Here is a 21602-nt window from a genome sequence, read left to right on the forward strand (position 1 = left end):
CCTCATTCGACACTGAAGACCTCAAGGAGGTATTTTACAACGTGAGTGGTGTTGGATTCATGAAATCCATGATCGCTTATTTCGAGCGACAACGCATCTACGCGAATAATGGTCCTAAATTGGGATCCCAATACTTCAACAGTGATGGTAAAAGAATCTACGTCAAGTTCAAGTGGGAAGGCGAAGACCTTGTTACAGACAATAAGGACATCTTAAGGCCCTACAGTGACCAGCCGGCCTTGTGGTTCAACGTCGGTTTGGCTGAGAAATTGGGATGGATCAAGAAGGATGGAGATAATTACAGTCTGGGACCTAACTTACAGATTGAATTTTTTGAAGATAAAATTCCTGATATTGGCGTCGTGTCTGACTTACATGATGATGATGGCTTTCCTGTGTTTTGGTCTGTCTCATTACCTATTAAGGGTCAAAAATATTTGAAACTCAGCATCTATTCCAATTGGCATTTTCTGAACCTGAACAAGGCTTTCGAGGTCTTGGTGGGAAGCAGTTCGCGTTCCTTGTTCGTCTACTCGGACGTGGCTAGAAGTGGCGTGGTGGGAAATCAAGTCACGGATTTACTGAGAGAGGTCAACTTGATTCGAAGAGGTGCGGGTGTTCAGTATTTCGAACCTTACCACATTCAATATATTCCCGTGCGCAAAGACCTCATTGACATAATAGAGGTGCAAGTGGCTGAGACAACTGGAGAACTGACGACCTTTGGAGACGGCAATACGATCGTGACGTTACACTTTAAGAAAGAATGATCGGTGGAACGTTGGTACGATTTCATCCCGATAAAATGAGGCAATCTGGAGACGGATTCGGCATGGCTTGGAGAGGTGTCAAGAAACGAGGTCCCAGCATTCTCCGAGACTTTATCACCGAGACGGCCACGGAAGGTCTGAAAGGTTTAAATTCGGGCGGCAAGGGAGGAAAGCCCAATTGGAGAGGTGGACTCGCTGGGGTCAAGAGAGGAGCGACACGGGCCGTGAAACGTAAAGCGACGCAAGAGATCAAACGGGCATTGGCGAAAAAAGTGAGAAAAGACCTCTTTGGAGTATGAATCCCATTTACTCGAGGCGCGTGAGGCTTATCCCAATACGACGAACGTATAAAGGCGGATCGATCTTCCTGTCCCGATCAAAACGCCCGAACTATCGTTGGGTGCAGTCGGCCCTGAGAAGGAGACGAAGACGACGACGACGTAGACGATGACGGACCTCGTGGCTCATGCCCGGTCGGCGGGGGTTCGTAACCCTCGTCTGAACATGTTCAGTACCCCTCCCACGGATGTCAGCATGTCGTCTCGACGGTTGGTGAGAATTAACCCGTTCAATACAGGGATCAATCCAGTGACCTTCCAAGTCGATCCACAAGAAGACTTTATCGACTTGAACGAGAGTTTCTTCGAAGTGGAATTGACCGTTAAGAAAAGTGACGCGACGAATCTGTTGACAGCGGATGTCCTGGGACTCGCCAACAATCTGGCTCACACCCTCTTCAAACAGATCAATGTGAGATTGAATGGGACTCTCATCAGCCCTCAGACGGATACTTACCACCTCAAAGCTTACATCGAGACCCTGTTGAACCACGACCGAGACGACGGTGAATCGATCCTGACACCCAGCGGATGGTACAACTGTCTCGGTGTACCCGACGACGGAGATGCCGATGAATTGACAGCCAATGCGATGGATTTTACTACTCCTCACGCTGAATATACTGCTTTAACCCAAGATCTCAAGAATTTGGTCCAGGGACGATCCCAGTTTCTGGACGGAGAAGCCGTGACTTTGAGGTTCAAACCTTTCCTGGAAGTGTTTCATCTCAGCAAATTACTGTTACCTGGCGTGCAGATCCAGATCAACATGTACTTCAATGCCCCAGCCCTGTGGACCATCCGATGGAATGGTGCTGATACTCTGAGACTGACTGAAGCCGACGTGAAAGTGAGATTGTTCCTGTCTCAAGTGAGAGTGACTCCCTCGGTGTACCGAGAGATAATGACCAGCCTGAAAGGAGGAAGAGTGGCCACTTACCCCACGGTGAGAAGTGAAATTCGCACTTACTCGCATCCCAACGACAATCGTCATTTCGAGTGCAGCAATCCTTTCCACAGTAAGCTACCTAATCGGTTAGTGGTGTTGTTGATGAAACAAACTGCCTTCAACGGAACTGTGACGATCAATCCGTTCAATTTCGGAAAATTCAGTCTGGCTTCCATCAAACAATTGGTGAGAGGTGAAGAATACCCCTACGAGACCTTGGAGCTCGATCACAATGGGGACAGTAAAGATCAGAGAGGTTACTACAGATTCCTCCAAGCCTCAGGAGCGTTGTGCAGGGGAAAAGGAAACATGGTCCGAAAAGTGGATTGGGGGGACGGCAAGAGATGCAACATGTTTGTATTTGACAACACGGCCAATGGATGTTTGGACAGTCCAGTGTTGAACCCCAAGCAAGAAGGTGAACTGCATCTGGTGATCGATTTCGGAGCCAATCCTGGAGAAAACCTGACCATCTTGTTGTACGGCGAATTCGAGAATTTGCTGGAGATCAACGAGAACCGAGTCGTCATCTACGACGTGTACCAATGAGAAAAAAAAAATGCAGAAAGTAGCCTTGAATAATATACAATTGGATCATTTGGCCCGGACGAATCCGTCCCTACGCTCTGTCTTTTACGGCACGGTCCCTTGCGATCGGCTTCCAAGGACAGTCCCTCAAGAAGGACCGACCGCTTACATCGTGAACACGGACCCTCACGACAAACCGGGCGTGCATTGGATCGCTTTGTGGGCCGACAAGAACAAGTGCGAGATCCTGGACAGTTACGGTCTACCGTTGGACGCGTACGGAACCGCCGAACCGATCCAAGAATGGTTGGATCGTCATTTCAAGTACCAGATTCACAACGGCAAGAGTCTGCAGTCCCTGTTCAGCCAGAGTTGCGGCGGTTACGCCTTGATGTTCCTGATCGACCGAGCCGAAGGTCGGGACATGAACGAGTTCTTGAATCGTTTTAAGAAAAACGAGTTTGTGGAGAACGATCGTAAAGTAGGACACATGGTAGAACGTCTGATCGTGGACGAGTTGGCCTGGCGCAAGATTTGTAAAACCCCGTGTCACCAGGACACGAGCGGTTCCTCCCGAGGAGTGCGTCATTTGTTATAAAGTAAGCTGTTCGAAATAAAAGAGGTTCATTTTTGAAAAAGAGGTTGTGTGGTAGTCATGGCTCTTCAGTTTCAAGGGCATAGACATTTGGACGACGTGATAGCCAGGTTAGAAAAACGCTATGGAAAAGCGGGTGGAAAGACGCCTCAACCCAGTGAGGCTCATTTCAAGAAAAACCAACCGCCAAAACGACAACTCAATCTGAAAATACTTCAACCCGCCAGAAGACAAGTGTCTTTTCAACCGCCGTCCGTACTGGACACCGGTGCATTACCGGCGACGGTGACCACGCGTAGGAAACGCAAGAGAGCCGCCCCTGCCATGCCGAAGCTTTCCGAGAAGGAAGATAGGAAAAGAAGAATGAAAAAGAGGCATTGGTACGAAGACAAGTTCGGAGACTTGAGTAAATTCGCCAAGAAAAAACCTCGAAAAAAGAGATCGGCGCCTGCCAAGAAAAAAGGACGTCCCAAGAGAGCCGCTGCCAAGAGGGCCATGGCCAAGATCAGGAGTCGGGCCAAGAAAAAACCCATCTGTTTCAATCGTAAGGTCACCCTATTGGGTCTGTTGAAACGCATCCCTGCCGTCAAGACCCCATTGGCCAAGTTGTTCCGATAAAAACGGAACGTCTCGAGACCCTGGACCATTTCATGATGATGGAACGACGCAAAGCGTTTCAATTTCACACGCCGTCGAGTTTGTTGATAGTGGGTCCATCGGGGTGCGGCAAGACAGTGTTCACGACCAAACTGCTCTTCGAGAACGGCGACTTGTTCCAACAGACACCGAAGAGTATTCATTACTGCTACGGATCGTGGCAAGACGGTTTCCAAAAGCTCAAGAAGGGTGGAGTCAAGTTTTACGAAGGCATCCCCGACAGCGAACAGTTACCCCGATGGTTTCCTGGAGGGGGCGTGTTGGTCCTGGACGATCTGATGGACGAGGGTGGTAACGACAAGCGTGTGTTGGATCTCTTCACCAAACATTCGCATCATCGGAACATCACGGTGATCTACCTGTGTCAGGATCTATTCCCCAACGGAAAATTCGCCAAGACCATTTCCCGCAACGCACATTACATCACGGCCTTCAAGAACCCTCGGGATCAGTTGGGGATACGGAATTTACTTCTGCAATCGTTTCCCACGCAATGGCAAGAGGTGTTGGACACGTTTCGCAAGGTCACCGATCGACCTTACGGTTAGATGCTATTGGATCTTCATCAAGCCAGTCAGGACGATCAACGTGTCCTCAGCCATGTGTTAAAAGACGAAGGATTCGTCCGATGCCATCAGTTTGCAACCCCATCATGTTGAGGAGCAAGGTCGAGTGGTTTCCGCTATTCATTCACCTGTGTAAAAACAGGCTCAAATACATCATGAATCCCCACGAGCTGGACTACGAACCGATGAGACAGGTCACGGAATGCGAGAGTTACCGTCAAGTACGGTCCATCATAAACGCATATAATGGTGAAGGTTTCGATTATTTGGTTCATAAACAACGAGAACTCGCCGAGAAGAAGATAGAAAGAGAAAGGTACATGGATAAAAATGAGCTCTTATGGTAGTGACGATTTCAACTTCTCGGCTCTGGAAGATTATTCGCCTTGGGGGACACTGGCTCGGACGAGTACTCCGATTCCGCCTGCCGCGGGTGTGGGTACGAGTCTGAACACTCCTCCTTCACCGCGATCGTCACTGGCGACACCGCCCCTACCCAATGTCTCGCCCGTCGGAGTAGAAACCGCTGGCTCGGGTGCACCGCAGACCAACGTCACGGTGGGTGTCGGCAGTGCTGGATCCGTGTCGCGCCCAATGTCACGGCAGGTGTCGGGGCACCCAGGATAACAATGTCCACACCTTTGGCACGAGCCGTTCGAGGAGGGAAACGACCGAGACGCGTCCCACGTCAAAATACACCGACGTCCTCCAGTGATTCCGGAAGCCGCAGACGAAGTAGCGCTAGTGGTAGCGGCGGTGGAAGAGGCAGAGGCAGAGGCAGAGGTGGAGGCAGAGGTGGAGGCGGAGGCGGAGGAGGTGGAGGCGGAAGTGGTAGTGACTCCACACCGCCTTCGTCGATTCGATCGGGTCTAGGAGGAAGAAGAAGGAGGCGAGGAGACCGTGTTCTCGACCAAGCCCAGATGCAGCAACAATTGGAAGAGATTTTACGCCAACAACAACAGACGGCCGCGGGTCGTCGCATTGCGGGCATCACGACCACCAACACGATTACGACCACCTATAAAAACGGACAACGTCCTACCGTCACACGCAATTCGACCAGTGTACGTAACTGAGAACAACAACAACCATGAGAAGACGCCGTCGTTGACCGAAAAGGAGAAAGCAATGGGGCAGTGCTCTTGCGAATGCCCTGTCTGCGATGTTACCCATTGGTAAAGGGGCTGCCTTGGGATTGGCAAAGCGTTGGGTGGTCACGCCGTGAAAACAGGCATCCGAGCTGGAACGACCGCTGCCATTGGTGGTGTGGGCGTGGGTCGCGGGATCCGAAGACTCGTGAGACTTAAGAAAAGACGACCCCCTCGTCGATGAAAAACCATTCGAATCAAGATGTTGAGGAGTGAAGTCGAGTGGTGCCCCTACTTTTTGCATCTATGCCGATGCTCTCGCTCTTACTGGGACGCGACCAGCATGGATCACGAAGACATGAAACGTATCGTGGACGAGTGCGATAGTTACCGACAAGTCCAGGACATCCTGAACCAATCCGTGGAAACCGCCTTCAAGGACGAGATCTGGGAATACAAGCAACAAGCTAAAAGGATCGAACGTCCCGACAGAAAGTCAGACTACGTTTGGCACTGGTTAGAGAAGAGTCATGAGTACTTCGGTCTGTTTATTGGATGAACCTTTCAACACCGTGGTGGATTTGGATTCCCTGAAACGTTTGGACGTCTTGTACGCTTTCTACCACAAGTATTGATGGTGTCGAAGACAGATGTTCGGTTACTACAAGTTGTGTAACGCCATTCTCAACGGACTGGCCTTACTGACGGTGGCCGTTAGTATCGTCGTGGGATCCGTGTGGAAAGACGGGTACACGGTGGTATGATTGACGGCTTTCGCCACCTTACTGAAAGGATGGAACGATTTCAAGAAGTATTCGTTCAAGGTGGACATGGCCCAATTCGCTTACACGACGTACGAAAAGACGCTGACAGAATTCAGGAACTATGCTCTGGGTGGCGTGGAGGAATTGGATGGGTTTTTGACCAAGATGCAAACGTTGGACGATGTGGTGACGGATTTCACATCTCCCACGTACGACCGATACGTTCGAGACTACGCCCTACGATTTCGTCACGTGCCGCTATAAAAAAATGACATTGCGGCCAACCTCTTCATTCAGAACCAACATGCCCAAGAGGTCAAGGAGAAAGAAAGCGTCTTCGAGAAGGCGTAAAACCGCTAAAACCACTAAAAGAAGACGGTACCAAAGGGGAGAAGGATCGGCACTGTGGTGGCGGGTTTACCCAAGGCGGCTTGGGGTATCACCAAAGGCATAGAAAGCCTGAGAGCCAAACAAGAACGGGCGCATACCAAAAGGATGCAGGAACGAATGACACGAGGTGAAAAAATTCCACACAAGGGCGAAGAGTTCCGATGCTCCATCATGTGAAAAAATAAAAGGACGAGACTAGTCGTCGTCCACTTCACTCGTCACCATGACAGCCCGAAGGAGGAGGAGACGAAGAAGGAGACAGAAAGGTGGAATGTTTTCATTCGTGCTTCACAAAGGTGTAAACAAAGGTCTGAGAGGTCTATCAAAATCCAAGAGAGTCGCACGAGCCTCGAACAAAATTTCTCCGAAGCTCAATTTACCTCAGATTTTCAAAATGGTGGCTAATAGTATAAAGATGTGACTCATCCATTCGGACTCAGACAAAAAAGAGACTGCACGTTGGAAGGATGGCTAAGAGAAAAGCCTCGTTGTCGCGTACCAAAAAGAGGAGAAAGACTCAAAAGGGAGGTGTGGCTCCCATCCTCGTGGACTTCAAGCAGGGATTCAGGGTCACCAAGGATATGATAAACGCCATCAGGAAACCCGTCGATCATCAAAAGGCCAAACATCGGGTGGCTAGTATCAAACGCGAGTACCAAGAGTATAAGAGACGTGGAGGTACCCGAGGTTTCAACAGTTGGGTTGTTCACAAAGGTTACGGGAAACGAAACTCAGGTTGCTGCATCATGTAATAAAAAGAGTACACCAATCCGATCGTACGCATAAGTCCACGATGAAGCGGTTACGACGACAACGTCCTTTCCTGACGCGCGTCCTGAAAGAAGCCAATCGGAACAAACGTCAACAGATGTTGCAATTCGCCGACAAAGATCAGATCAATGCCATCAGCGAGATGGTTCTCAATTTGCTGAAAAAGAGGATCCCCATCAACGCAACGACTTATGGGAAACTGAAAAGACATAAAAGGGTTCTGCGCGAAGTGGGTAGACGCAAAAACTCTCTAAAGCGTCGAAGAGAACATCTCCTCACCCAAAACGGAGCGGGGTTCTGGAGCGGTTTGCACGGTTGTTTCAAAGCATGTTGTGTATGGTGAAAGGACGCAGTGAGGACGGTTACCCGCTGGAGGGGATCGACGTCATACCCAATTTCCCGCCGAGAGAAGACGAGTCCAACAATACCATTCCTAAACTTGTGCAGTTGTTGCAAGACGCCAATCGTCGCGAAGCCCGATGGAAAGACTCGTATGAGTTCTTGAACAAGAGGTACCACGACCTGTATCAAGAATACATGGCTTTAAAGTTCGGTGAGTTCTGCCAAACCTGTCAAACGAAACGAGATACCACGCCGCCCGGTGGGTGCATCGAGTTGTGCAGGGAGTGCGGTAAAGGCAAGGGAACCGTTTGAAGTCTCGAACTCGAGTTGGAAAAGAAAGACGAATCCATATGGTACTGGCAAGACTGTTACGAGACGGCCTTGAGAGAATTGTCCGAGTTTCCTGACACGACCTTGAGTCAGCAGGTATGAACGAAGTCATGATGGTGCCCGTTCAAGAATTCAATCGTCTGCAAGATTATTACAAGGGTAAGATCAGCCAGAATGCCTTGTTGAACAAAGCCGGACGTCTGGCCGCCGAAGAACATCTCATCCTGAACGACAAACGCATCCCCGACAGCATGGCTGTCAAGATGACCAAACCCATCGCCTCCGAGGAAGGGAAAGTGGTGAAACGAATACGGACGGGTAAAAGCGGTCTCATCTCGTACCAGGGAACGACAGAACCCGAAGGCATGGTCGACGCACCCGTCAAAACTCTGTTGAAACAGATCCTCAAGGGAGTCAACCAACCAGCCGCAGCCCCCGTGATCATCCCGCCACAACCCCTTTCTACGACAGGACTGAAAAAGGAGCTGAAAACCCCCATACCCTCCACGTCAGGTTTTAAAAAGGAGAAGAAAACCCCCAAACCCTTCAGTCCATTCGAACAGGTCACGCTAGGTAAAACTCCGCTATCGTCCAAGAAAAAAGCACCTATCTCCGATAGAGCCAGACGTGTACTGAAATCACTCGGTATCGACTACGACGACAGTGGTTACAGTCCCAAAGGCAAGTCAAAGAAGTACAAGAAGGCCAAACCGTCAGCCGCAGAAAAGTTACAAGCAGGGTGGGAAGATTTCGAAGACCCCTGGAGAAGGGGACTGGACTATGACTCGGATTAAGAAGAGGAAAAAGGCACCTCCACCCCCGAGGAGAAGTACCCGACGTCGACGTCAACGAGGGTATGGGATCAACATCCAAAAATGGTTGGCCAAGACTGGGATCAAGTTTCATTGGCCCGGTTATCAGTACATGGGACCTGGTACCAAACTGAAGAAACGTCTGGCGCGTGGAGACCCCGGGATCAACCGTCTGGACCGACTAGCCAAACAACACGACATTGACTATTCCAGGGCCAAGAACTTACAGGACAAATGGGATGCCGACACCAAGATGATCCAGGCCATCGACAAATTACCCGGGCGTAAAACCATGACAGAACGCATTGTTAAGAAAATCATGCAGACCAAGAAACGTTGGAAATTGTAAAACCTTTTATTGTTGTAATTAAAGTTACACACGCTTTGTTGTTTTTCAAAAAAGAGTCTCTTGTCCTATAAATAGTGTTCCAACTGATTCATAAGTTCGGCGGTAATGTATACATTGCGAGAATATTCAAACTGAGTAGCCTGCTCTACCTTATCCTCGCGTTCAAATTGTTGAAACCATCTACCCATGTCGTAACATAAACGACATCTTATCAAGCTCAGCAGCTATTTCAGTTATCATTTTTTCTGTTTTCCGTCTTTCTTGCATTCGTCTTACTCTGTTTTCTTCTGCTTCCTTCCTATTTTTCCTGATCTTTTCAAGTCTCCGTTTTACAGGATCCTCGGGTTCCGCTAACATGCGTTCTAACTCTGCTACCAACCCTTCATCAGGCTCAGAGTCAGAGGAGGAGGAGGAGGAATAAGACAACTGCCTCCCACGGCGTTGCGGTGGGGGTAATGCCTGTGGTGCTGCAGTGGTATTGGTGGTAGTGCTCTTAGCGGCGGTGGTCGTGCTCTTAGTGGCGGTGGTCGTGCTCTTAGCGGCGGTGGTCATGCTCTTAGCGGCGGTGGTCGTGCTCTTAGCGGCAGTCGTCGTGCTCTTAGCGGCGGTGGTCATGCTCTTAGCGGCGGTGGGGAAATAAGACACCACCCTCCCACGGCGTTGCGGTGGGGGTAATGCCTGTGGTGCTGCAGTGGTAATGGTGCTACTAGTGTTGGTTGGTGGTAGTGTTGCAGTGGTAATGGTGGTACTAGTGTTGGTTGGTGGTAGTGTTGCAGTGGTAATGGTGATCGTGCTCTTAGCGGCGATGGTCGTGGTGTTGGATGGCATTAGTGTTCCCCTGAAATCCGTCAGCTCAACCCGACCTGCAAACAAACCCCGAAGAATTTCATCCGGATCGTAATCATGCTCTTCCCACTGTCGTGTTGCAGTGGTAGTGCTCTTAGCGGCGGTGGTCGTGGTGTTGGACGGTGGTATTGTTTTCCTGAAATCCGTCAGCTCAACCCGAACTCCCAACAAACCCCGAAGAATTTCATCCGGATCGTAATCATGCTCTTCCCACTGTCGTGTTGCAGGTAAACGGGAGCGACGTTTGCATTCCCTATAACAATTCAACGCGTCGCGCACCATGTCACGCATCTTGTACCGTTTTTGTGCACGATACCGTCTTTTCTGCTCGCGAACTTTCTCCGGATTTCTTTTCTTCCACTCTCGCACGAACTCTCTTCTTCTCACTCTCTGTCGTTTCAATGCTTCAGCGGAGCGGGCAGGCATGGTCTTCCGTAATGGACGCTCATACAAGTTCTAAAATGGGCGTGGAGAATAATCGTGCTCTATCTATCTACTATATCTCTATATATCTCTATATCTCTATATATCTATATATCTCTATATCTCTATATCTACTATATCTACTATATCTCATTTAAAAGAGCATAAAAAATACTCTCTAGAAAAAAAGTTTTCCTTCATGGAAGCTAGTAGTAATTTTTAAAAAATTTAAATAAATTAAACTTCACAAAAAAAACAAAAAAAACAAAATCTCGCATTTCCGTCACCATGGCAACAGCCAGCTGAATATTAACTCGAATCGAGTTACGCGTCTTTTCGAAAAGTGTGTTTACTCAACAAAACGAAGCTTTTTTCCAAAGTTCCTGAGCTCTACGATCCCAAAAACGATTCAAGACACATAATTCAAGAATTATTTGAGATTGCAAACGGAAAAACGGCGGTCCGAAGGGAATTTGAATTTGAATTTGAGTAGCACATGGCGAAGGTCATGCAAGCTCACTTACCTAAAATTTTCGCTTCTAATTTCTTGCTAACCGTAAAATTACATTCGTATTTACTTCAAATACCTTTAGGAATGTTGTCCGCTTCCGAAAACATCTTCAGGACGTTGAAATGATGCACATCGCTCGCTCGCTCAACAAAACGCCGCCATTTTGACTTAAAATTGGGTGATTTCGCAATGTCGTCATGTAAGCCACATTGAAGCATTCCACGTGAAACTAGTCATGTGAAGATCGGGGACGGCGCGGATTCGCCTTATGAAGATCTGTCCAACCAATCACAGATCGAGACCAAGTCACGTGTTAACCAGACCCAGGGGATAGGGGGGTATACCCCCACTCGGTCGGAGACTGGGGGCGGGTCGAGTGGGGGGTTACCCCCTATCCCTCTCTCAGTCGGAGACTGGACCCCGTTTCACCGTAGGTATAAAAAAGATCGGTTCGAACCGTTCAAGTCACTCTGAGTTTTTGACTTGTATCGAGCGCTGGAAAAAAATCATGGCACAAGAGCTGACCGACGAGGAGATGAACCAACAGATGGATCAACATGAAGAAGCAGTGAGTATAACGTGCACCCTATGTAAGAAAGTCATCCTCAGAACCGAAATCTGCTGTCGTACCAAGTGCTGTCGTTACCACGTGCATTTTGATTGCTTCGTAAGGGCACTCGATGAGCAGCTGGTGAACAAGGGGGGACCCACGAGAAGTTGCACTGCACGATCTGTCACACACCGTGTATTCTAAGTATGCTATTGGCTTCCCTGGACAAGTGACCCATGGAACTGAGACTCGTCGTCGCCTCCTTTATTCTAGAATTCTATCTCCGTTTGGACTTGAGATTTTGTTTCGTTGTGTTTTGTGGTTACAAATTCTCACGACGCCTTGTTCGTCACCTTCTTTACATAGAGTTACTGGGATTGGTTACCGGAAGAACTAAAGTGTTACGTGATTGACCTAGCAACCTGGCAGTGCATACGCAATCGGAGGAACAATGAACCATTGAGTCGACTTCTCAGAAGAATCTTGGATTATGCCGAACTGAAAAGACTATGGGGCTACGGCCACATACAAATCAAAAGACAGAAAGCTTTCTATGGTTATTATGTCAACGCGCGTAACGAGAAAAGGAAACTCTATTTAGGATATGGTTTTACAAACGTGCTCTGTCTCTTAAAAAAGCGTCATTGTCAGACAATTTGCTTGGTAGCCTGGGATTAAAAAACTGACCAAAGCCTCACCTTCTTTTCATAGAGTTACTGGGATTGGTTACCGGAAGAACTAAAGTGTTACGTGATTGACCTAGCAACCTGGCAGTGTATACGCGATCGAAGGAACAATAAACTATTGAACGAACTTCACGAAGAAATAGTAGAATACGGTATAGTGAAAAGACAATGGGGTTACGGACACGTAGAAGTACGCGTGATACCCAATGATGTAAATAGACATTATGTCAACAAGAATATCTATTTTCACTCGTCTTACCATGGACATTATGTCAACAAGTGTAACGAGGAAAAGATAATCCATTTAGGACGTGATTTCCTAGACACGATGAATAACATAGCAGATATAAAAGCGTTTTTGTTAAACACCACTTTGCTTGGAGACCTGGCAGTAAAAACTGACCAATAAAAAACGTTGTGTTTATTGTCTTCACAGAACAGACGAAGCCTTCCCCTTCGACGATGACGATGACTGGATCTTTGATCCGGCTCTCGATCGAGTGATGCTCCAAACCGGAGGTGGTGGTGGTAATACAAGACCCCTCCTAGAATTTGAATTAAGACCCATAGGCGCTCGACGTCACTGGAGAAACATCCTCAACAAACAACGATTCGAAGCCACGCTCAGACAACACAGAGACGTGACTCCCAGGGACAATCTAGGCCAAGAATTCACTCAGGCCCTTCAACGATCCATCGAGCAACAAATCGCTCAGGATCCTACCCTGACACCCAACTCCACGGTCCATTTCACCATGCAGTCCAGTGCCTTCACGCACGCCTTTCAATCCACCACCTTCACCGTGCGCGAATTCGAAGAAGGGAGTGAAAGACTAGACACTTATCTCCAGTCTCTCGCGGCCAAACTCAACTCCAACAAAGAATTCACCCCCGACGACACGTTTACCATGGAAACCACTTTCATACGCACCCCAGGTCCAGGGCACTGGAACGGAAAACGATACAAACCGAGTTGCGCCGCCGTACGGGGAATCGTCAAACGGTCGCGCGTAACCATCAAAAACTAAGAAATCTATGCTGCGCTCGCACCATCGTCACCATGAAAGCCCTGGTAGACGCCGAAATGAATACGCGAGACCAAGATTACCACAACCTCAAACAGGGGCGACCCGTCCAAGAGCGATTGGCCAAAGAACTCCACCGTCGAGCCAACGTCCCCGAAGGACGTTGTGGCATTCCCGAACTGCAACGGTTTCAGGCCGCGTTACCTGGCTACCAGCTCAAAGTCCTTTCCATCGACCCTGCGCACATGCTCATCTACGCGGGACCCGAACCCTCGGACAAGATCATTCGTCTCATCAAAGAAGACAGTCATTACGACGGATGCAACTCGTTTAACGGGTTCATCAACAAATCCTACTTCTGCGACGAATGCAATCGAGGCTACGACCACGACGACTTCAAAAATCATCCCTGCCACGGTAAATGGTGTCCCGCCTGCAAATGAAAGGACTGCCCCGATTTCATCGAAAAAAAACGACCCCTAGCGCGAGGCAAGTTTCCCGAACCCACCTCCCTATGCCAATCGTGCCACAGAAAATTCTTCGGAGACCATTGCTACAACGACCACTCGCAACGGCGGAGCTCGACCACCCCCTCCATCTGCGACACTTACAAAAAGTGTCTGGACTGTTGTCACGTCTACGAAACCAAACGCAGGACCGTACGAGGAGGGGACCACCGTACTCCCGATCACAAGTGCGGATGGGGTGAATGCCACATCTGCAAAGAACCAGTCTTTCTGTCGACGCACCGATGTTAATCCAACGCCTCCCCGAAGACGAAGACGAGCCCAAACAGAAACGCGTGTCGCGCGACCAAGTCAGAGGGCGACCCTTCGAAGAACCCGGACCCGACGATCCAGACACGCGCGTCCTGGTGGACCGAGATCCGCCCCTTCAAGTGCACTGCGACTACAAAGCCATCACCGACGCCGAAGGGAATCAGACCCCCATTCTACTCTGCCTGGAAGACGATGACAAGCAATTCTGCTCCTTCTACGGGCCCAACTGCACCGCCGACATGTTCGACCACCTCGAATCCCTCGCCATCGACGTGGACGGAGACGATCGGGAGGTCATCGTCCTCTTTCACAATCTCAAAGGCTACGACGGGATGTTCATCCTGCAACACTGTTACGCCACGCATCGAGAAGTCACAGACCAAATCACCATCGGCACCAAGATACTGTCCCTGCGATCCGACAGACTGACCTTCAAAGATTCCCTATGCTTTCTCCCATTCCCGCTGGCCCACTTTCCCTCCACCTTCGGAATCCACGAACTGTGCAAAGGATTCTTCCCGCACAAGTTCAACACTCTAGAAAACCAAGCGTACGAAGGTCCCATGCCCCCGCGAGACATGTACGATCCCGACGGCATGTCCGCCAAAAAGAAAGCCGAATTCGAACAGTGGTACCAAGAGAAAGTCAACGACAACTACCATTTCGTCTTACGGCAAGAAATGGAAGCCTACTGCGAGTCGGACGTCAAACTCCTCAAAGCAGGCTGTCAAAAGTTCCGGCAAGAATTCAAAGAAAAAGCCAACTTTGACCCCATGGAGAAATGCACCACCATCGCCTCCGCCTGCAACCGATTCTGGCGCAAGAAACTCGTCCCACCCAACACCATCGCCTCCAGACCCCCGCGAGGATGGCACGGCGCCCGATCCAATCAGTCCGTCAAAGCCCTGAAATGGCTAGCCTGGCAAGAACACTCGCTGCAACACACGGACCAAGGCGATCGCATACGCACCGTGAGAAACGGAGGTGAAATCCGACTAGCCAATCATCTCGTGGACAGGTACGATCCGACCACTCGAACTGTCTACGAATTCCACGGATGCCTATGGCACGGATGCCCTCGTTGTTTCCCTCGAAACCGTGACAGATATCCCATCTACCACGCCGATCGCACCCTACAGGAAGTCTACGAGTTCACACTCCTCAAACACGACCTTCTCAGTCGCCAAGGCTACCAGCTCTGCGTCAAGTGGGAATGCGACTGGGACCTAGAAAACAAAACCGACCCTGGTCTACGCCAGTTCCTAGCCACGTTCGAAATCGTCCACCCCCTCAATCCCAGAGAAGCCTTCTTCGGGGGACGCACGAACGCCGTCAAACTACATCACGTGACCGACGTGGCTCAAGGAGAACAAACCAAGTACGTCGACGTGACGTCGCTCTACCCCTGGGTCAACAAGGAATGCGTATACCCCATAGGACACCCGCAAGTCATCGTCAACCCTCAAGATCAAGACATCCATCACTACTTTGGCATAGCCAAAGTGGACATACTACCACCTCACGAACTTTACCATCCCGTTCTACCCTTTCGACACAGGGGTAAACTCACCTTCCCACTCTGCCGTTTGTGCGTGGAACACGAAATGACCCAACCCCTCCTTAAGAAATCGCACCAATGCCCTCACACGACCGAACAACGCACGCTACAAGGGACCTGGTGCACACCCGAAATCCAGAAAGCCGTTGTCATGGGATACACGCTCATCAAGATCCACGAAGTCCACCATTTCCCACCCGAACAACGCCGTAAAGGACTCTTCGCCAATTACGTGAACACCTGGCTAAAAATCAAACAGGAATCCGCTGGCTACCCGAACTGGTGCCACACCCCCGAAGACAAGGCACGGTACGTGCAACAATACTACCAGAAAGAAGGTATCGCTCTCGATCCGGCCATGATCCAGAAAAACCCCGGACGCAAAGCCACCGCCAAACTCATGCTCAACTCCTTCTGGGGCAAGTTCGGCGAAAACCTACACAAACCCACCACCCAAGTCGTCTACGACGCAAGGCAACTCTTCGACCTCGTTTCCAATCCCTTCAACGACATACGACAAGTCAGAATCGCCAACGACGAAGCGCTAGAGGTCGTCTACGCCGAACTCAAAGACAATCAACCCGATAACAGACGAATCAACATCTTCGTCGCCGCTTTCACCACCTGCTGGGCTCGGCTCAAATTATACAGCTACCTGGAACTGTTAAAACAACAAGTTCTCTACTTTGACACCGATTCCGTCATCTACTCGCACAAACCAGGACAAGCCGATGTACCGCTAGGCGATTACCTGGGAGAGATGACCAACGAACTCGACGACGGCGATTTCATCACAGATTTCACCTCCGCTGGACCCAAGAATTACGGATACAGAACCCACCAAGGTAAAGTCTGCTGCAAAGTACGAGGCTTCTCACTCAATGTACGAGGATCACGCCAACTCAATTACGACGTCATGCGACAAAATCTCCTCGACGAACTCACACAACCTCTCGAGGACGAACGGCGCAACATCAATGTCGTCAACCCCAACTTCTTCTGGAGAAACCCAGCCACCAAACATCTCAAAGTCATCACACGAACCAAACGCTACGGACTCGTCTTCGACAAACGCGTCGTAGACACGAACACTTTCATGTCGTTTCCATACGGATACACACCTTTGTAATTTTTCACTTCCTGTAAAATCAATAAAAAATCAATTTTGAAACTCACTTCCTGTCTATCGCCTTATTTGGACATGCGCGTCACAACCTCGATTTCAGGTTGTCCCATCTGCGCATGCGTACCATTTTTAACCCCCGGCGGCCATCTTGGATTTACAAATTTAAGAGAATGTATGGGAAAATAGTGGTCACGTGGTATCATCCCTGCCTCCTGATTGGTTAGGGCCCAGGTAAGCGTGCTTTACTACTCATGACTAGTGATGTCTTTTGCATACCTTTTACCCAGACGATAACCTGGGCTGGGGCGACATCTCCCCATTCGGGCAGGTCGTAAAATACCTCCAGGATGGCATGCATTAGCACTGGACAGGCCATTGCCTGTGGGAGGCCTGCCGAGGCCAGGGCGAGACAATGGTGCAACATCTGGAATTGATAGGTCCGTAAGGCGTCTGGTCTTTTGGACAGTGGTGAGTTAGTGTCAAAGATATAGTAATAAGTCGTCCTGGTACGGCCACAAGCCACAGCCAGGCAGTTTAAGAAGTTGTCATTTCCATGTTGGAAACCATTGCATTGCACAATGAATGAAAGAGCGGACAATGTTGAAAACACATGAAATAGTGGCATCAAAAGCAAAAAAATTAAAAGTGACTTGGTCTCAAATGGACCCGATTTTACAGGGGATTTAAGGTTGGGGCTTGAATAGGGGAAAATGAATACAATACACATGAATAGGAGAGCAGATGCTCAACACAGAAACTGAAAAGTTTAATTCACGGGTAGATATTAAAATTGTAGGAACTGCAGCTGAACTGAGAGAACACGTGGATAAGGCACACTTCCACACACAAAATGAGGGCAATAGAAATAAACAAACGTAAAGCAATATTTTTTTTTGGCCCAACGGAATTTCTACATATTTAGGAAATTGGTGTGACTAACAGAAAGGGAACATTATCCCATAAATACAAAGTAATAAAACTCCATTACTAAAAAATAGTTCAGCTGGCTAACTTCCGAGAAAACTAATAAAACTTCATTACTGAAATATAGTTCAGTTGGCTACCTTCCGAGGAAATGGAAGGTAGATATTAGTAATGAAAAGAAACTCTAATGACCTGATAACGACCTTTTTCTTTTCTAAATGAAAGTTAGTGAAACGGCATTGCACATGTTCAGGTGTGCAAAGAATCGGCAATGTACAAGAAGAATGATAACTTAAGATTTCTAGTTGTTAACTGTAAAGGAGCTCCTGTTGGCTTTTCCATATTTTCTGTTCGGTTATAATAATACTACCTGAAAGTGATTACATGTATTCTAAATCCTAACAATGAATATATTGGTGAACAAAACTAGGAACAGCGAGTTCCCTATCACTAAACCAAATTACATTTTAAAGGCTTGGAAGCGAGCAATTCACAATATTTCCACAACAACACTAAATATTAACTTAAAATGATAATAATGCAGTCGCGGTAAAGAACGGTTGGGACTACTTCACCTCTTGCTCCTTAGCACTCCTCCGACCTTAATTCGAGACCTCCGGGCAGGGCAAATAACAGAATTAAGAGTTCAAAGTTCCTTGTAAAGCCGTAAATGTTTACCTCGAGAGGTCCTTGGCCTTTAACGGGTTTGCCTTCCAGCTGGGTCGCTATCCAGCCCCTCCGTTAGCAGCCAGGTGCTGAAGAGTCCGGCCTTTTCCTGGGTGAAGAGCGGTCCAGGATCTGCAGGTTCCAGCTGCTTGGCTGTGTGGCAAGCCACGCCCTCCAAGTTACGGACTAGGAATGGGCAAGGCAAACCAGGTACATTGACAAGGTGCATTACTAGTGATGTCCTTTGCATACCTTTCAACCACATGATAACCTTAGCTGGGGCAACATCTCCCCATTCGGACAGGTCGTAAAACGCCCCCAGGACGGCATGCATTAGCACTGGACAGGCCATTGCCTGTGCGAGGCCTGCCGAGGCCAGGGCAAGACCATGGTGTAATGTCTGGAATCAATATGTCCGTAAGGCGTCTGGTCCTTCGGACAGTAGTGAGTTAGTGTCGAAGATATGGTAATAAGTCATCCTGGTACGGCCATGAGCCACGGCCAGGCACTTTAAGGAGAAGACGTCATTTCCATGTTGGAAACTGTCATATTCCACAACGAACGAAAGAGCGGACACTGTTAAAAATACAGAGATAACACGGATTAAATAGCGGTGTCAAGAGAAAAAAAATTGAAAGTTACTTGGTCTCAAATGGACCCCATTTTATAGGGGATATAGGTTTTGGACATGAATAGGGGGAAATGAATACAATACACATGAATAGGAGAGCAGATACTGAACACAGAAACCGAAAAGTTTAATTTACGAGTAGATATAAAAATTTTACGAACTGCAGCTGAACTGAGGGAACACGTGGATAAGGCGCACTTCCACACGCAAAATGAGGGCAAAAGAAATAAATAAATAAAAGAACCTATGGCCCAACGGAATTTCCACATATTTAGGAAATTGGTGTGACTAACAGAAAGGGAACATTATCCCATAAATAGCAAGTAATAAAACTCAATTGCTAAAAAATAGTTCAGCTGGCTAACTTCCGAGAAAACTAATAAAACTTCATTACTGAAATATAGTTCAGCTGGCTAGCTTCCGAGGAAACGGAAGGTAGATGTTAGTAATGAAAAGAAACTCTAATGACCTGATAACGACCTTTTTTTCTTCTAAATGAAAGTTAGTGAAATGGCATTGCACATGTTCAGGTGTACAAAGAATCGGCAATGTACAAAGAAGAATAGTAACTTTAAATTTCCAGTTGTTAACTGTAAAGGAGCTCCTGTTGGCTTTTCTATATTTTCTTGTCGGTTATAATAATACTACCTGAAAGTGATTACATGTATTCCAAATCCTAACAATGAATATATTGGTGAACAAAACTAGGAACAGCGAGTTCCCTATCACTAAACCAAAATAAATTTTAAAGGCTTGGAAGCGAGCAATTCACAATATTTCCACAACAACACTAAATATTAACTTAAAATAATAATAATGCGGTCACGGTAAAGAACGGTTGAAACTACTTCACCTCTTGCTTTGTAGCACTCCTCCCACCTTAATTCGAGACCTCCGGGCAGGACAAAGAACAGAATTAAGAGTTCAAAGTTCCTTGTACAGCCGTGGATGTTTACCTCGAGAGGTCCTTGGCCTTTAAAGGGTTTACCTTCCAACTGGGTCGCTATCCAGCCCCTCCGTTAGCAGCCAGGTGCTGAAGAGTATGGCCTTATCCGGGGTGAGGAGCGGTCCAGGATCTGCAGGTTCCAGCTGCTTGGCTACATGGCAAGCCACGTCTTCCAAGTTATGGACTAGGAATGGGCAGGGCAAACCAGGTACATTGACAAGGTGCATTACTAGTGATGTCTTTTGCGTACCTTTCACCCACATGATAACCTGGGCTGGGGCAATATCTCCTCGTTCAGATAGGTCGTAAAACGCCCCCAGGACAGCATGCATTAGCACTGGAGAGGCCATTACGTGTGCGAGGCCTGCCGAGGTTAGGGCGAGACCATGGTGTAATGTCTGGAATCAATATGTCCGTAAGGCGTCTGGTCCTTTGGACAGTCGTGAGTTAGTGTTGAAGATGTGGTAATAAGTCGTCCTCGTACGGCCACAAGTCACGGCCAGGCACTATAAGGAGAAGTCGTTATTTCCATGTTGGAAACTGTCATATTCCACAACGAACGAACTAGCGGACATTGTTGAAAATACAGAGATAACACGGATGAAGTAGTGGTGTCAAGAGAAAAAAAATTGAAAGTGACTTGATCTCAAATGGACCCGATTTCATAGCGGATGTAAGGTTTGGACATGAATACGGGAAAATGAATACAATACACATGAATAGGAGAGCAGATACTGAACACAGAAACCGAAAAGTTTAATTTGCGAGTAGATATAAAAATTTTACGAACTGCAGCTGAACTGAGGGAACACGTGGATAAGGCACACGTCCACACATAAAATGAGGGCAAAAGAAATAAATGAACGTAAAGCAAGAATTATTTTTTGGCCCAACGGAATTTCCACATATTTAGAAAATTGGTGTGACTAACAGGAAGTGAACATTATCCCATAAATAGAGAGTAATAAAACTCCATTACTAAAAAATAGTTCAGCTGGCTAACTTCCGAGGAAACTAATAAAACTTCATTACTGAAATATAGTTCAGTTGGCTAGCTTCCGAGGAAACGGAAGGAAGATAGTAGTAATGAAAAGAAACTCTAATGACCTTATAACAACCTTTTTTTCTTCTAAATGAAAGTTAGCGAAACGGCATTGCACATGCTCAGGTGTACAAAGAATCGGCAATGTACAAAGAAGAATAGTAACTTAAGATTTCTAGTTGTTAACTGTAAAGGAACTCCTGTTGGCTTTTCTATATTTTCTTGGTCGGTTATAATAATACTACCTGAAAGTAATTACATGTATTCTAAATCCTAACAATGAATATATTGGTGAACAAAACTAGGAACAGTGAGTTCCCTATTACTAAACCAAAATAGATTTTAAAGGCGGAAACGAGCAATTCATAATATTTCCATAAAAACACTTAAGACAATAACAATACGGTCGTGGTAAAGAACGGTTGGGACTACTTCGCCTATTGCTTCGTAGCATTTCTCCCACCTCTCGAGACCTCTGGGTGAGGTCAAGAACAGAATTAAGAGTTCTAAGTTTCTTGTAGATGGTTACCTGTGGAGAACAGTGCTTTTCCTTAGGGGGATATCCGGCCGACGTGATCGCAATCCAGCCCCTCACTGAGCAGCCAAGTACTGAGAGGACGAGCCTTCTCCTGGGTGAGAA

General features: G+C 47.8%; 2 protein-coding genes and 2 pseudogenes across 2 annotated transcripts; 3 read left to right on the top strand and 1 right to left on the bottom strand.

Annotated features, from left to right (window-relative positions):
- Nucleotides 1–1114: 1114 nt before the first annotated feature.
- LOC149105734 (uncharacterized protein F54H12.2-like) lies at nucleotides 1115–9302 on the top strand. Its single transcript, XM_089270519.1, has one exon. It carries the CDS (start codon nucleotides 1218–1220, stop codon nucleotides 2604–2606), a length of 1389 nt encoding a protein of 462 aa, XP_089126645.1. The 5' UTR covers nucleotides 1115–1217; the 3' UTR covers nucleotides 2607–9302.
- On the top strand, nucleotides 3831–9302 carry LOC149105735 (uncharacterized; annotated as a pseudogene).
- Nucleotides 6022–9302, top strand: LOC149105736 (uncharacterized; annotated as a pseudogene).
- Nucleotides 9303–9429: 127 nt separating this feature from the next.
- On the bottom strand, nucleotides 9430–10521 carry LOC149105737 (uncharacterized). Its single transcript, XM_089272381.1, has 2 exons — nucleotides 9790–10521; nucleotides 9430–9639 (listed from the first exon to the last, which is right to left on the bottom strand). The coding sequence occupies exons 1-2, from the start codon at nucleotides 10519–10521 to the stop codon at nucleotides 9430–9432; spliced, it is 942 nt and encodes a 313-aa protein (XP_089128507.1).
- Between the last annotated feature and the right edge of the window lie 11081 nt (nucleotides 10522–21602).

This window comes from Orbicella faveolata, unplaced genomic scaffold (assembly GCF_042242905.1).
Source record: "Orbicella faveolata isolate gen_17 unplaced genomic scaffold, um_ofav_v1 contig_34, whole genome shotgun sequence".
In the NCBI taxonomy this organism is placed as follows: Eukaryota; Metazoa; Cnidaria; class Anthozoa; order Scleractinia; family Merulinidae; genus Orbicella; species Orbicella faveolata.